This window comes from Pyrus communis, chromosome 4, assembly GCF_041283825.1.
Source record: "Pyrus communis isolate YQ-2024b chromosome 4, ASM4128382v1, whole genome shotgun sequence".
NCBI lineage: Eukaryota > Viridiplantae > Streptophyta > Magnoliopsida > Rosales > Rosaceae > Pyrus > Pyrus communis.
Window position 1 is genome coordinate 22,369,431 of NC_142568.1, and position 15,853 is coordinate 22,385,283.

At 36.9% G+C, this 15,853-nt stretch overlaps 2 protein-coding genes across 3 annotated transcripts; both read left to right on the top strand.

The window, feature by feature from the left end:
* Positions 1 to 1,011: 1,011 nt before the first annotated feature.
* On the top strand, positions 1,012 to 7,640 carry LOC137723376 (autophagy-related protein 18h). Its single transcript, XM_068462566.2, has 9 exons — positions 1,012 to 1,548; positions 2,602 to 3,054; positions 3,377 to 3,817; positions 4,091 to 4,336; positions 4,430 to 5,218; positions 5,303 to 5,478; positions 5,786 to 5,922; positions 6,015 to 6,530; positions 7,260 to 7,640. Exons 1-9 carry the CDS (start codon positions 1,354 to 1,356, stop codon positions 7,262 to 7,264), a joined length of 2,958 nt encoding a protein of 985 aa, XP_068318667.1. The 5' UTR covers positions 1,012 to 1,353; the 3' UTR covers positions 7,265 to 7,640.
* Positions 7,641 to 13,074: 5,434 nt separating this feature from the next.
* LOC137722305 (histidine-containing phosphotransfer protein 1) lies at positions 13,075 to 15,051 on the top strand. Of its 2 annotated transcripts, XM_068461271.2 has the most exons (6): positions 13,078 to 13,316; positions 13,472 to 13,602; positions 13,745 to 13,813; positions 14,356 to 14,427; positions 14,539 to 14,611; positions 14,712 to 15,051. In XM_068461271.2, exons 1-6 carry the CDS (start codon positions 13,224 to 13,226, stop codon positions 14,754 to 14,756), a joined length of 483 nt encoding a protein of 160 aa, XP_068317372.1. In that variant the 5' UTR covers positions 13,078 to 13,223; the 3' UTR covers positions 14,757 to 15,051. The 2 variants fall into 2 exon arrangements, with proteins under 2 accessions (XP_068317373.1, XP_068317372.1); XM_068461272.2 differs by lacking the exon at positions 13,745 to 13,813 and having other exon boundaries at positions 13,075 to 13,316.
* The last annotated feature ends 802 nt before the right edge of the window (positions 15,052 to 15,853 follow it).

Below are 15,853 nucleotides of genomic sequence, written 5' to 3' on the forward strand. Positions count from 1 at the left end.
TTTCTAAGTGTTTAAAAAATAAGAAAATGATGCCTAGGCAGTTGCCTCCACGATTATTTTCTAGTCGGCCGCTTAAATTGGCCCATACACTCATCTAGGTCGTGACTATCACTGTGACAAAAAATAGATTGCTTCCACTTTGCATTTATTCTTTCAATAAATTGTAAGAGACTTGTTAAATACATGAACACTCATAATATGTTTATAGTCATCTACCCCCCACCCCTCGGGTGCAACAAGCGCCTAACTTCGTTTAGAACATTGTAAATTAGTTTGCTAGGTAAATTTGTAAATTTACTGAAATTTTATGTTAAAGCATAAAAATGTATAGGTTAGAGGGACATTGGTTACTTTTCGATATATGACAAAAATCATACTATATCTAATTCACCAATCAAAGTAATGTTTGAATTTTTTTGGTTTATAATGAGCAAAAAAAGATACCCTCATCTTCCTTAAAACATTGCTTCGTTTGTGCAAAGTTTCTCTCAATTGCAAAAGCATATTCTAACTAATATACAAAAGCAACTTGTTCAAATCACAAAAGTATTTTACATAAGTCGATATAATACCAAAGTAAAAGATATGAGATGCTAATAATTCATATTTACTCAACCTTTGTAGAGTACTGGCTCGGCTCAGTAGTTGAGACGAATTTCAGACTCATATTCTTCATGACATGTTCTGAATTCAATTCTTAGTGCTGATGAATCATACAATAATGATCAGAAAAAGACTAAATACAATATCAAAACCCTTTAATTTGACCACTACACCATTACATAATATTACTGCTCCACGTACTATCACGTAAGCAAGCAGTACATAATTGTAACAACACATGATATTGTAACAAAAATAGTTCGATACTCGAGAATCTCTCAATTTATACCTTATCATCGTCCTTTTGCGTTTTGAATGAGAAAGCGGGCGAGGGCAAAATCGTAAAGTTTGGTAAATCATTTTTCGAATATACTTTGCAGGGGGTGCCGACAAGATTATCCAAACCCCACCGCGATACATTTGACATTGCCCAAATTAGCCTCCACTGCAATTGACTCCGAAAGCAAATAAAAAAAAATAAAAAAAATATAAAGACAGAGAGAGACAGAAAATCAAAACGAAAATCGTCTCCGTTTCTAGGTCAAAATCCAAACCACCGCACCCACCGGCACCGGCACCACCGAAAACGACGCCGTTCACCACCCTTGCTTCTGCACCGGTCTAATTTTTTATTTTTTATTTCCTATTGCTGATCGACTGAAGGCGGCGACTTCCGTCGGCGGTGGGGACCACTCCTTCCGGTGACTCTCCGGTGGCCGGTTGCATTCGCTGGGGACTTTTTGCCTGACTATGAAGAAGAACCAAAACGGCGGCACCAAGGTCGTTCAGAGTAATCATCACCATCACGCCAATAACAATGGCTTCCTTCCGAATTCTCTCAAATTCATTTCTTCTTGCATTAAAACTGCATCTTCCGGCGTAAGGTCGGGCGCCGCCTCCGTCGCCGCCTCCATCACCGCCGACCCTCACGATTGCCGAGACCAGGTTTAATTTAATTTTTTTTTACTTGAAAATTTATTTATTTTCGTATGTTTGATTATGAAGCTTTTGGAATTGGATTATCGGATTAGCGATTGATTTTTGAATAATTGTGTTTGGATGGAAAATTGGAGAAGAGAGGGATCGAAAGCGAAATTTTACTAAATTTGGGGGAAAAAAGAGAGGAAATAGAAAGTTGGAGTTTTGAATTTTTGTTTTGTTGTGGTTGTGAGTTAATGTGATTAGATTTTTGGTCCGTAGCGAGGAAAATGAGTGACAGAGAGTGAAATGTAAAGTTCGAGCTTTGTGTTTGGCTGATGAGAAAATTTCAGGACAAAGAAGAGAAATGTGAGGAGAAGTTTGAATTTTTCGGCTAGTGTGGATGTTTGGCTTAAAAAATAGAACTTTCTTCAGTTTATGTATGTTTTGTTGAGTAGGGCTGTGTTTGTAAGAAGTAATGCTTTGGACTGGTTTAGTAGTTTGAGGCGGAGTAAAATAAATGAAGTCCCGGTTAATTAATTAATGTAGAAGTGGAAATATAACCAATTTTACGATGCGTATTAATATGAAATTTAAGAATGTGGACTGATACTGTCAACTTTGGATGATTGCAATCATCGAAATTTAATGAGGTTATAAGATTGATAATTGTATACTTAGTGTGAAGGATATGGGATTGGGATATGGTGTAACGTTATCAAGTACCCTGTCCATGAGGTTTTGATGTTCTTCAAAGAAGAATCCAATTGATGTCCAGTGGACCATTACCATTTCAGAAGTAGCATATGCATGTAAGAAATTTGTGGGGTTTTTTCATTTCCAAATTCCGCAATCAACTGAGAATTTAATTCTAGTATAACAAAAAAAAAAAAAAAATGTTTTCGAAACCTGGAAATTTCTGTATATTGATGGTATGTGTTTCATGCCCTGAGATGTTTAAATAAATGTGAGCTCTGAGTGGTTAAAAATTTGTGAGACACGGAATTAGTTAGAAGAGTCATTAGTGTCTCAGTGTATTATTACATGTATCACTGTGATTTAACTTATTGTGGCAAACAGGTGTTGTGGGCTTGCTTTGACAAACTAGAGCTTGGTCCATCTTCCTTCAAACATGTTCTGCTACTCGGTTATTCCAATGGCTTTCAAGTCCTTGATATTGAAGATGCCTCTAATTTCAGTGAACTTGTATCAAGGCGTGATGATCCAGTTACATTTTTACAGATGCAGCCCCTGCCTGCAAAGTGTGAGGGTCAAGAAGGATTCAGATCCTCACATCCTATTCTCATGGTTGTTGCATGTGATGAAAAGAGCTCAGGTATGATGCAAACAGGGAGAGATGGGTTGGTCAATGGTCATTCTGAGCCTCAAACAGGAAACTCTGCTTTGTCTCCAACCGCTGTTCGGTTTTATTCGCTGAGGTCTTGCAGTTATGTTCATGTTCTAAGATTCCGTTCAACTGTGTATATGGTTAGATGCAGTCCTCAAGTAGTAGCTGTGGGTCTTGCATCACAAGTAAGCATTAACTTATCCCATGTATTCAATGTTATTATACGCATTTAGGAATGAATTGCTTTTCCAGCCAAACTGTAGAGGCTGAATTACTTTATCATCCTATAGATGTTTTCTGGGTGTGTGCTTGTTTGTGGAAGTCACCATGTTCCTGTAACAAATTAGAAGAGTTAGGCTGGATGGTTGTAGGCTACGGGTTTCAAACATTCACTGGGGAAGTTTCATCATTTAAAATATGAATGTTATACAATGCTTATCACTAAATAGGTAATGAAGTATTTAAACCTGTCTTTGAGTCCCTTTTGTTTTCTAATTTTGCTGGCAGATATACTGCTTTGATGCTGTCACTCTTGAGAACAAATTCAGTGTCCTCACTTATCCTGTCCCCCAATTGGGAGTTCAAGGACTGGTTGGGGTCAATATTGGGTATGGTCCAATGGCTGTTGGTCCCAGGTGGTTGGCTTATGCTTCCAACAACCCTCTGATGTCAAACACAGGCCGCCTCAGTCCTCAAAGTCTTACTCCTCCTGGTGTAAGTCCATCAACTTCGCCAAGTAGTGGGAATCTGATGGCTCGATATGCAATGGAATCTAGTAAACAGTTAGCTTCTGGGTTACTTAATCTTGGAGACATGGGTTACAAAACTTTGTCCAAGTACTATCAAGATCTTGTACCGGATGGTTCTAACTCTCCTGTGTCATCAAATTCTAGCTGGAAAGTTGGGAAGGTTGCATCACTGTCAACCGAAACAGATATTGCTGGAATGGTAAGTATTATTTTTAGCGAAAGTTATATTTTAATTTCACTCTGGAATCATTATTGTTTCATTATACTTACAAGAAGAGAAAAGATTTGGTAATGTTTCATTTTGAGACATTCTGTTTGAGCGATTGCATGAGAATAAGGATCTTCTGTCGCGCTCAATATTGTCAATAGTTTAGAAAACCTGATTCTAAATAGCAGAGGGGATGTGGTTGTTTTTAATTACCTTGAGCAGTTTTGATTGAACTGTATTTACTAAGTGAAATGGCCTTTGCAGGTTGTTATAAAAGACTTTGTTTCCAGAGCCATTGTATCACAGTTCAGGGCACATACTAGTCCCATTTCTGCCCTGTGTTTTGACCCAAGCGGGACTCTTCTAGTTACTGCTTCAATACATGGAAACAATATAAACATTTTTCGAATAATGCCATCCTGCTCACGTAATGGATCAGGCACTCAAAGCTATGACTGGACTTCTTCTCATGTGCACCTTTACAAACTACATCGTGGCATAACATCTGCTGTAAGTTTTGGTCTTTTGTTGTTTCATCTTAGGCTATTACTATTATGTTCCTTATGTTAATGTGGCTTCTTTTTCCTTGTGCTTATTATACAGGTGATCCAAGACATTTGTTTTAGTCAATACAGTCAATGGATCACAATTGTTTCATCCAGGGGGACTAGCCATATTTTTGCTTTGTCTCCATTCGGTGGTGAAACTGTTCTTCAAATACAGAATTCTCATGTTGACGGACCTACTCTTTCACCGGTTCCATCTGCACCATGGTGGTTTACTCCATATTTTACAAGAAGTCAGCAACTCTTTTCTCCACCTCCAGCAGCTACCCTTTCTGTAGTTAGCAGAATAAAAAATAACTGTGGGTGGCTCAACACTGTTAGTAATGCTGCATCTTCTGCAGCAGGAAAGGCTTCCTTTTGGTCTGGGGCTGTTGCCGCTGTATTCCATAGTTCTGTACCTCATGACATGCAATCTTCCCATGCGAAGGTCACTGCGTTGGAGCACCTATTGGCTTATACTGCTTCTGGTCATGTAATTCAGTATAAACTACTGCCTTCGTTGGGAGGAGAGCCAGGCAACGCTGCTTCGAGAGCAGGGCCAGGTTCTTCAGTACAGATACAGGATGAAGAATTGCGAGTGAAAGTTGAATCTCTTCATTTCTTGGATGTTTGCCGCAGAAATGATTGGCCTGAAAGAGAGGAATGCATTTCTGGGGTTATACTTGGGAAACAAGAAGATATTGATACAATTGATAGTTCTGACTGTGATGACAATGATGTTGGGGATAAGGAGTTGGCAAAACCCCTTGAACGATCTCATGTGTATCTCTCCAATGCTGAGGTTCAGATCAATTCCGGAAGGATTCCAATCTGGCAAAAGTCTAAGGTACCTTTTATATTTTGGCAGTGAGATTTCTTTTGCTGATCACCATTGTCAAACATGTTTGTGATCCTTTTATTTATGTCTTAGATATATTTCTATACAATGAGTCCATGTGCTGCTGGTGAGCTGAATTTTGGTAGAGATCTTAGCCCCGGAGAGATGGAAATAGAGAAGGTTCCTGGTCAAGAGGTTGAAATGAGGCGGAAGGATTTGCTACCTGTTGTTCATCCTTTTCATAGGTTTCAGTCTGACTGGAATGGCAGGTAATGTTGCTGCTGTATTCATGTTAAAATGAAAATGAATTCGCGCCTTTATTGTTTTGTAGCATTTTGTATGAATCCATCTTGTATCTATTTTCTTGCTCCTGGAGGTTGTTAAGATTCCTTGAAAATCTGCATCTTTGCATTTCTTATGTGCTTTGTGTTTGTGGTTCTATATGGTTTGATGACCTTTTCTGAGAGGCTAGAGGTTTCTTGAGCATGCTTTTTTAAAATAATAACTAAAAAGTATCACAAAAATCACTTTTGAATGTTTTCACCATTAATTGAATTTGTTGGGCGCCTTATGCAGGCATCTAATTGGACGAGGATCCTCGAGTTCATCTTCTGATTCTCATGAAGATAAAGAAAAGATTCAGGAAAATTCTGGTATTTCTGGTGAGAATTTGACATCTATTGGCTCAGCTGAAAATGGTAACCCAGATGCTGGTAAGAATCCTGGTAGTTCTGATGTAATATTGTTATTGTTTTATGGGTAGAAGAGGATTTTCTAATGCAACCTTTTTTCTTTAACGAATTAGGTAATTCCCATCCATATATTCTCCAACCTGGAAATGGACAGAATGGCGAAAAAAGAGGGAGATCATTTTCGGTATCACCTCACTTGAACTATATCTCCACAAAGAAAAATATTACTTCAGTATCCCTGAAACAACCTACCTCAGGTGTTTCTGTTGGTGAGGATGGTAATTTTTCAAAGTGTCTATCCACTTTAACAAGCGGCTCCCCTTCAGCTGATAGAACAATTGCAACAAGGGTTCAGTCGGTGAATAGTGGTGGGGCCAGTGAAGGTTCCAATGTAAGTTCTAACCGTTATGATCGTAGTATGAACATGCTGGATGAGGGACCAGTACATGAATCACCGGATTTTGAGCCTTTTTTCCAAGAGGGGTATTGTAAAGCATCACCTCTGAGCAATTTTCGTGAGTCGACTGAAGTTGTAACTGATGTAGACAGCCCCTGTGATAGGGAGAAATGCGAGGAAGATGGTGATAGTGATGACATGCTTGGTGGTGTTTTTGCCTTCTCCGAGGAAGGTGAGATTGTGACACATTAATCACTTTGATCACTTTTAATTAGAAATTGTCTCATTTATGGAATGTTTACAACCGAATGAATGCTTCCAAGTGCTGGTAGCATTTTCATATGTGGAGCAATCACATAGTATTGTACTGGATTTCACTAGTACTTTGTTGACTTCTCATGCATGTTCTAACACCTTTTGCACTCATCTAGATTCCCCTCTTGTGGGATATTAGGTACACTAAGTTGGGCATAGTAAAATTTAGACAGTACGGTTTCTTAGACTATAGAAGCTGGCAGATTGTACGGAAATGTTGTAAAGACGTTGAGCAATCATGTAATATTACATGACTATTCTAATGGGTCCACATATCAGTCGAGTAAAGTTTGCCAAACACGTTGCCTTGAGGTATACAAACTTTTTTCTCCTCTTGTTTTGTTAGAAGTGCATTTTAAGGGCTTTTTTGGGAAGTCGTCGCAAACTTGTGTTGTAAGGTTTGGGTATTTTGTATGCAAGAAGATTTTCGGATGCTTTTCTAATGACAGTTCTATATCCATTCACATTAGGATGTGATGATGATTCTGCATATTAACATTAGCATGACAATTTATCGCCTTTCATGTTCGTGTGTTATATTTGTACACATTTGATTGTGAGTAGCTTTACAATCAACGGAAGGCGATGGAACCTGTTGGAAAATTGGATCTGTAAGCCACTGACGTTTCCACACTTTCTGTTGCAGGATGATGTACCTCCCGGTGCCCGAATCGCACTGAAGGAATCCGAACTTTCCTTATTTTCCACGAGTATTGTAAAAACGATTGGTCAAAGCTCGGCCAAATGCCAGTATTGAAATTTAATTGATGAAGTTTCAGGTTGTTTATTTTCGACATTGGAAACGCTACTGACCAATTGATGCACGCGATGTAATCTTTGGATCGTCGCCGTCGTAGTGCCGCTGGGGCAAATGCCTGGTACTTCCCTTCTAATTCTCATTGTATATGTTGTCAATTGACATTCATAAATAGAAATGATGTGTGGACAGGTTCTTTTATGTGTTGTATAACATTGTTCATTCTTCAAGGAAAAGAAAAATAAAAGAATAAAGAGAATTTAAAGAGAACATATATTTTTTACAAATTGCATTAGTTATATGATTAGTTTCTATACAAATTGCATTTTATTTGGTCAAGGAGTTGGAAGGCTCGTTTAGAAGTGTTTTTAAAGTCACTGAAAGTGTTTTTGGTGAAATTAATTTTGCATTCCAAACGCAATGTTTTTTGGAAGAAGCACCAGATATGTTTTTTCAGGATTCACTGAGATTTTTATTAAGAATTGGTTTCATGATTATTTTCACAAAAAACGCTTTTGATATTAGGATTTGGTAATCTTAAAAATCCATTAGATTAAATGAAAGTACCTAATTGGCAATGGCCTCCTGGGTTGCATTCTTTAGTGCTTATAATTTATCAGGAGATAAAACTTATCCACACTGGGAACAAGGCCGTTGCGACGACAATTACGCATTGTAATGTGTTTTAACTTTCAACAATGACTTTGCAAAAAATATCATCACATTGACATCCCGTTTCAAGTAAGTTATTTAAATTCATAGGTTTAGAGCTCATTTAGTGCCTAAGATTGTATTGGAAGAAGTCATTCATAAGATTTAAGGTATGTAGAAGATCAAGGCAAATTATTTTCATTTTGAGAGGATTAGAAGCAGATCAGACACGAATGGAAACCTATTTCTTTTAATCCTTGTTATTTCTTCTTTCAACGTATCTCGAAAACAATGAGTTAACTAATCAGATCCAGTCTCCTCCACACCAAACGAGGCTGAAAAGTAAAGAAATAATTGATCGAGTAGCTTCTTACGAACTAACATTTAAGAAACACAGAAAAAGTTCAAACTCGAAATAGAAAGGATGTACTCACGTGCACAATAGCTATATACGATTGTGTATGGATTTGTGTGTGTGTGTGTGTGTGTGTGTGTGTGTGTATGGCGTGCATTTTCTTTTGTTTTCGAGGCAGACAAACAAAAGGAAAAAGATTGTTGAAAAACCTGTGGCTATTTTTCTGTCTTTCCCAAGCAGTGAGAATAATGCACCACCATAATTGAGAAACGTTAACAGGATTCTTTCAAAAGCAGAACTTTCTGTCACATTAAAGCGAGACTCTTTATCACATTATGTTTTTTACATAATATTTTATAAAATTAATACGAAAATTGACGTTAAACTATGAAATGAGAGACAGTCTAGAAAGGATTCCACTTTTGTAAGACTTCCTGTAGCATTTATCAAACTTTTGTGGATGTACAATTGTTTGGTACAAGAACTACTTATTACTTACCGAGAAAACATTGAGGCAAAGCTTTGACAGATTCATGGCTTTGGATACCCCAAAAACATGCTACATTTTTGTACTTTTGTGGCCTACCATTCAATTAAATTTTAAATAATGGGGGCAGTAGGAACCTAGATCCTTTTAAAAATTGTGGGTCCCCCTTTGATGCCCTTCATATCAAGATGGAGATTTGGGGAAGGAAATGGAGAATGGAGTGGTCCCTCCCTTTTGTAATTTCAAATCTCCTACCAAAAATGGTGATCCAATTTGATTGCAGAATTTACCGCAATTGTAGCATTTTGGATCAGTAATACAATGTATCGAGAGTTTTTGGAGGAGGCACGGGTGAGAGTTTTTGGGTGTAATGGTCTTCTTCCTTTAAGATGAGGATAAGTTCTTCGTATGCGACCGTTACTGAACGATTAAAATCGTCTAAACTTTTTCTATTTGGAAAAAAAAAAAAAAAAAAAAAGAATTTTTCTTTCTTTAACATTTCATTGTTGAAGCGAGATGATATGTGACAATAAATCCTTCCGATGCAAGATCCTCTGATAGATTTGAAGAGCGTGATTGTGTACAGAAGCCACAAGGGAGTTAGGGGCTTGGGCCCTATGGCATTGGAACCCCATGGCATGCTCGGTCGGGTTGAAAACGGTCTAGAGTTTTGTCCTTTGTGGAATTGGATTTGTCCTCACCAATAAGGTTGGAAATGAGTCACTTCCTTCATGTGGTCTCTCTATTGTTCTTGTGTTTAGTGATGCGATAAAATTCCAAGCCACGCCCTAGCTATCTAGTTTGGGGGGTAGAGTATGAACCCGTGTCATGTAAGTATTTTTAAACGGGGTGAAGAAGACAATATTCTTAGTGGTGGAGGGGCTAGGGGTAGATAGAAGGGTATCTAAATGCGGCATTGAAATTTCTCTCAGTTGGGCGTCGAGGGTAATAAAGAGGGAATTGACCGTTATATGACAATTACAAATCTTTTTAGCTGAAAATGAAAAATGAACACGACTAATATGACTAAAATAGAACGTAACACGTGAAATGTCTAATCGATAACTTTTAATTCAATTTGATCATTCGTGTACGACTCTAGTAGTATCAATTGTACTGCTTTACGTGGTATATATACATGAGCATTTGAGATATTTCACGTGTTTTCCATTTTAGTCATATTAATCGTGTTGATTCTCATATCTCATCAAGAGGAATTTGTAATTGTCGGCCAAGTACCAATATTCTAAGCGTGTGGCTGGTTCTGAGATCACTACATACTATTTAAAGCAAACCTAATCCTAATAATGTTATATGAGGGGGTCAAGGTGCCTTTGGATCACCAATTCCTTGAAGTCCTTAGGTATGGGAATCGGAAAACTTACCAATGCCATGTCCATTGGCCAACCCACTAAAGCACTTTTATGAATAACAATGGTTGTACAGAATGATTTTTTTGTTGAAATAAGGTTGTAGGAAGTGCTTGTTGGTAAAGCAAAAGCTAAACGAAATTTGGGTCAAGGTAAGAGGAGACTTGTAAATCACGCGAGGCCCCACGGTAATTCTTCCACCAATCCATTTGGGTTTGATCTTTGATTGATGGGTATAAAATATTAAAGATTGAATGAAAAAATCACAAAGGAGATCGAAGCTTATCCAAATTCCAAAGTCATACGTTTCCAACCAAGCTGATCATCACCAAAGGGACTGTGAGTGACAACTCACATTGAGGTTAATCCAAATTGAGCCACAAAAATGGAATATGATCATCTTCGGATCCCTTTCATCCGGATTCTTCAATCATGTATGTTCAACCGAAAATTGAATGGCTATCATCAATTAACTTTCTCTTTTGCTTTTTCATGTTTGTCTTCTTCCCTCTTCTCATTCTCTCTCTAACTCACTTCTCTCCCTATCTGGGAGGACTTGGTCAGTTTTTGATAACTGGAGGCCGGAAGACGACAGGGTGAGCGTGGTGGGTCGGCAATCGGAGCGTGCTTAACAAAATGTCATTTCCAATTTGAATGAAATCGTGCCAAAGCACCCATTGCAATAAGAGTGTTTTACGCGAACACAAACGTCAAGAGGATGATGTTCTAAACCTATCACGCATCACCTTGTGTTCTAACCATTAATTGTCCCCACGTATAATAGTTTAGAACACAACCATCTCGACATCCCGATTCCATAAGTAGCAAACATTATTGTCACGAAACAATTCTCATTTCTCACAAAACCCTAACAAAAAATCGTTTCTCATTTGAATGAAATCATTCCAATACACCCCTTGCAAGAGAGGGATAAAAAAGACTCAACAGGATAGAGTTACGTACCACTCATAACCGCATTCTCTTACATAACATCGGGATAGACTCAACGGGATAGAGTACGTTATGAGTTACGTACCACTCATAACGGGATAGAGTTAGCGTCCTGGTTTATGAAGTTCTCACTTCCAACATGTTACGTGTAGATAACAAAATCATCCTCAACCCAAAAACGATGCCTCAAAATTTCTGACACCTAACAAAATCATCCTCAACCCAAGAACGATGCCTCAAAATTTCTGACACCTGCAACCACATGCACCAAAATCCCATACATACATGCACTGTCCAGTGTCCACCCTTACACAATGCTTTGAACTACCCACACGTGTCCTATGCCAGAAAAATTGAAAGATCGACGACTGAAACCACATGGTTTGTTGAAGGAGTAGGGCCAGTTTAAGACTAAAACCAGAGAGAGAGGCCTTTGTGCTGAATGAATTGTCCCTGTTTGTTTTCAGTTACCTGGTATTAGCCAATTATCCACACCAAAGGCAGCAGCCAATCAAAATGCAACAACTCAAACAACCAACAAAGACAAGACCAACATCCAATTAATTATAAAGAATCTTCAAAAGATTGAGGGATCAACGTTTAATATTGTGAAAGCAGGCAAGTGAAAAAGAAAGGTGGAGAGGTTAACTTGAAGTACGCATTTTCTTTGAGAATCCAGACAACAAAAGTTCAATACTTTATTGGAATCTAGGGTCTCGTCTCCTGCTCATTTGGCGACTAACAATACATATATAAACACTAAAAATACGTATACTTATTGTTCATTTTTCATATCAAAATCAATATATAATTAAGGATCATACATTTTTTTTAATCACCGAATGACCAATAAAGCATTTCGTAAAATTCAAAGCTGAAAAGTTTATTACTTTATTATACCAACTTCTATAAATTATAATTTTGGCGCTTAGAAATGTTAAAAATTCGCTTTTATTGTTAATGTGATGAGCGATGCCCTCTTATTTGACAAATTTCATTATTATTTTTAATTTAAGAAGAAGACAAAATCTATCAAAAATAATAAAAATCCAGAAGATATGGATGCAACATTGTCTGGGGTCACTTTCTCATCATATCACTTGAAGTTGGCTCAAATGTGGGTAAAGCTCTCTTCAGTTAAAAGAGTAGAAGTTGGCCCAAATGTGGGTAAAGCTCTCTTAATATAATCTCAAATGTTATCATTGCACTAATAAGGTAATAATCAATGTAGAAATAATCATGCCCCCACATATAAGAGGATGTGTGAGAAGTAAAAAGGAATGTGTAGGTAGCACACCTCAGAAAAAATTATGTATTACACTAAATAATATGACTTCCTGTGGATTTACTTTCTAAATAATATGACTTCCTGTATTTTGATTTTACTTAACACTCACAGCGGTTTATCCAATATTGAAAATGACCTAATCAGTCAGTTATACTGAAATCTTTTACGGAGAGGGAGAGAGAGAGAAATAATTACTCAAAAGAAAAAGAAGGGGAAGGTGAACGGTACATGGCAGGAGGTTTTGGATCTTGTGGTGCTAAAGAGGCATATTGTCTGCCCTCCTGTTTGGATGTTATTCTCATCTCCTCATATTTATGCGATCACGGTTAAATTAGATAAACATTTTATATTCCTATTGTTTTTGTCTTATTATCTTTATAAAAAAATCAATATAAAATGTTACGTAGCTTAACCGTGATCGTACAAAATAGAAAGGGATGAGAAAGGCATTCAAACAGGAGGGCAGATAATCTGTCTCTCTTTTTAGAGAAAAAGGAAAGAGAAAGTGAAAATAGGCTAGCAAGTAGCAAGTAATCAAGTAAGGAATACTAGAAAAGGTGAGTTCATGTACTGCGCATTTATATAATTTAGAGCCCACAAAGGTAGGAATCTTAATTTAGAGCTTCCCTCCTCGCACTCCAAAATAAAAATTAGAGCAACCCCTGCATTGAGTTTTCCTCTATTTAAAGGGGAGGAAAGGGTGCAATGAATTCATAAATCCTCCGAAAATTCAAATAAAAGAAAGAAAAAAATGAATGTTGAAAAGCTTGGGAGTGATGCCATGGATGGCGTTTCTCAGTTGCAGAAGCAGTTGGTTGACTACACAGCTTCACTCTTTGATGAGGTCAGTATACATACATACATATATACCTATGACATATAGATATATAGGGTGATATATATATATAGGTGGATTTTGTGTGTTTGTATTTGCAGATTATTGGGTTGGATTTTATTTTTCTTTTTTGGTGATAAGTATGTTTCTTCTTTTGTGTGAAGGCATTTCTGGATGAACAGTTCAACCAACTTCAGCAACTGCAAGATGAGAACAACCCAGATTTTGTAGTTGAAGTGGTGTCTCTTTTCTTTCAAGATACTGAGAGGCTTGTTAATGAACTCGCAAAAGCTCTGTAAGAATTCATAAAATTTTCCCATCATTGATATTCTAAGTTTTTAATCTTTTTTAAAGTAGCTTTCTTTCCTTGGTAGGGTTTCTACAGTCAGGATCTCTTCATTCTGTTTTATTTTTTATTTTTTAATTTATGGGTGCAGAGATCAGCAGCGTGTTGACTATAAGTTTGTGGATAAAAGTGTTCACCAATTGAAGGGTAGCAGCTCCAGGTCTATATATATACATTTATATATGCTGTTTCAATTGAAAATATATTTGAAATATATATAGAATAGGCCAGTAAATTTCCCAACAGTTTTACTTTTGATGAAATGAAGATTAAAGTAAGACTCAAAAGTTCCAATAATTTGAGTGAAAAATCTTTTTAATTTGGAGGGTTTGTCAAGTATCATAGAGCAGATATGTTATATCAAAAAATAATACTACTTCGAGTTGTGGAAGTAATCCCTTTGCAAAATAAAGGTTAATTAAGACTGCTACGATAGATCACCCCCCTCTGCCCCCTCAACCCTCGCAAAAGTGGGGAGCCTTGTTGGCTCCTGGTTGCTCTTTAGTCATCCCAACTTTGTTCCACATGAAGGAATGTACATTGTTAAACATAACATTCCCAAAGTATTTCTGAGCTGAAAGTATAAATTTTTCTAAGAAGAAATTTTATTTTATTATATTTTTTTAGTAGTTTTGTGTATGTTGTATTTATGTTTCTTCCGTTGGTGTTTGATGAAGAAAACTGGTTCTCTTGAATTAACAGCATTGGTGCTCAGAGAGTTCAGAGGGCCTGCATTTCATTCCGGAACTTCTGCGATGAGCAGAACGTCGAATGGTAATCTTTCATGATTGTGAAAATATTCAAATTCTGAACCCTGCTTGAGTAACATTGGGAAAAATTTGCATGTATATATGAAATTTTGAATGAAATATAATATTGGTGTAGGTGCATAAAATGTCTGCAGCAGGTGAAGCATGAGTATTTACTTGTGAAAAATAAACTGGAAAATCTTTTTGAGGTGAGTAGTTGAAATATTTGTTTCATATTAAAGCAAGCCTTTTTGCTAGGTCTTAATTAGTATCAAAGCTTTGATCATGTTCTACTTCGTTCACCTGTAGCTGCAGAGACAGGTTGTGGCGGCTGGCGGTTCGCTTCCAAGGTAATGCAAAATGGTGAGAGATCGATCCAGTGAAGGGAAGTTTATGATATCAGCAGATTAAATAACTGAGGGAAGCACATTGTGGGGCTGTGGATATGCAGCGAAGCTTGCTATTTTTACTTTCTTCTTTTTGTTCATCTCCTATTTGGTTGAGCCTCCAAATTGCTTGGGGCTCAAAAGAAGTTGAGTTGAACTGATTTATATGGCAAAAAATGTGAATTAATGAATCCTTTCTACCTCAATGTTCATCAATTTAAAAGAGGAAATTGGTAGCTTCTCTGCCAAAAAATATTGCATCACTCATTATTCTCTAAATTTTCACTCTAGTTTACAACTGATTCCTAAACTAAAAATTCGTTAATTGATGTCTACGAATTTAGTAAAAGCATGTATCATTAGTTACTTGCTGTTAACTTATATAAAAACTAATGATAATATGCTAATATGACACATATACGGGTCCTACTAATTAATATGTGTTCAAGGATTAAATTTAAACTAAGGTGAGAATTTAGGAACCAAATCTAAACTAAGGTACAAATTTAGGGACCAATTGCGGGTCCTTGCTCATGACACGTAATCAAATTGACAAAAATGTCTAACAAATGGAGAAATTGTGCACGTTTTGTTATACTCTTGGACCTCAAACTAACTTTTAGGTCAAATATCAAATCTAAACTAGTGTGAAAAAGATCAAGAACCGATTCTAAATTTACTCTAAATTAAAATCCACCAGCCATTTTATTGGGTTGTTGGTTAATTACTAATTAGCATATTTTTTTTTTTTTTAAATTTTGCTTACATTTAATTAGAAAATTATGAGGGAATATATACCTAGTGGTAAGGACATTATATTATGGTATCAAAAAAGGAGGGCAAATCCAGTTTGTTAGGATGATTAGTTGAATGAGAAGTACTAATTAATTTTAATTAACTCGTGGGATAATCGACAGGACACTCTGGAGGAGGAGGGTAGTGTGGAAACAACGGCCATTAATAATATATACATGCATGCTGAAATGCCAAAGTATCTTCTATGTATGATTTTATTCTTCTTCGTCCAACCGTATCTTATATTTTTGTATTCCTTTTCTTGCCTGA

What these genes read in the sequence shown, in the direction of transcription:
- LOC137722305 (XM_068461271.2), top strand. Translation starts at nt 13,224, where the DNA reads ATGAATGTTGAAAAGCTTGGGAGTGATGCCATGGATGGCGTTTCTCAG. An exon ending in TTGAAGGGTAGCAGCTCCAG is followed by an intron (nt 13,814 to 14,355) that starts GTCTATATATAT and finishes TTGAATTAACAG; the next exon opens with CATTGGTGCTCAGAGAGTTC. An exon ending in GATGAGCAGAACGTCGAATG is followed by an intron (nt 14,428 to 14,538) that starts GTAATCTTTCAT and finishes ATATTGGTGTAG; the next exon opens with GTGCATAAAATGTCTGCAGC.
- LOC137723376 (XM_068462566.2), top strand. Translation starts at nt 1,354, where the DNA reads ATGAAGAAGAACCAAAACGGCGGCACCAAGGTCGTTCAGAGTAATCAT. An exon ending in CTGTGGGTCTTGCATCACAA is followed by an intron (nt 3,055 to 3,376) that starts GTAAGCATTAAC and finishes TTTTGCTGGCAG; the next exon opens with ATATACTGCTTTGATGCTGT. An exon ending in AAATGGTAACCCAGATGCTG is followed by an intron (nt 5,923 to 6,014) that starts GTAAGAATCCTG and finishes TTAACGAATTAG; the next exon opens with GTAATTCCCATCCATATATT.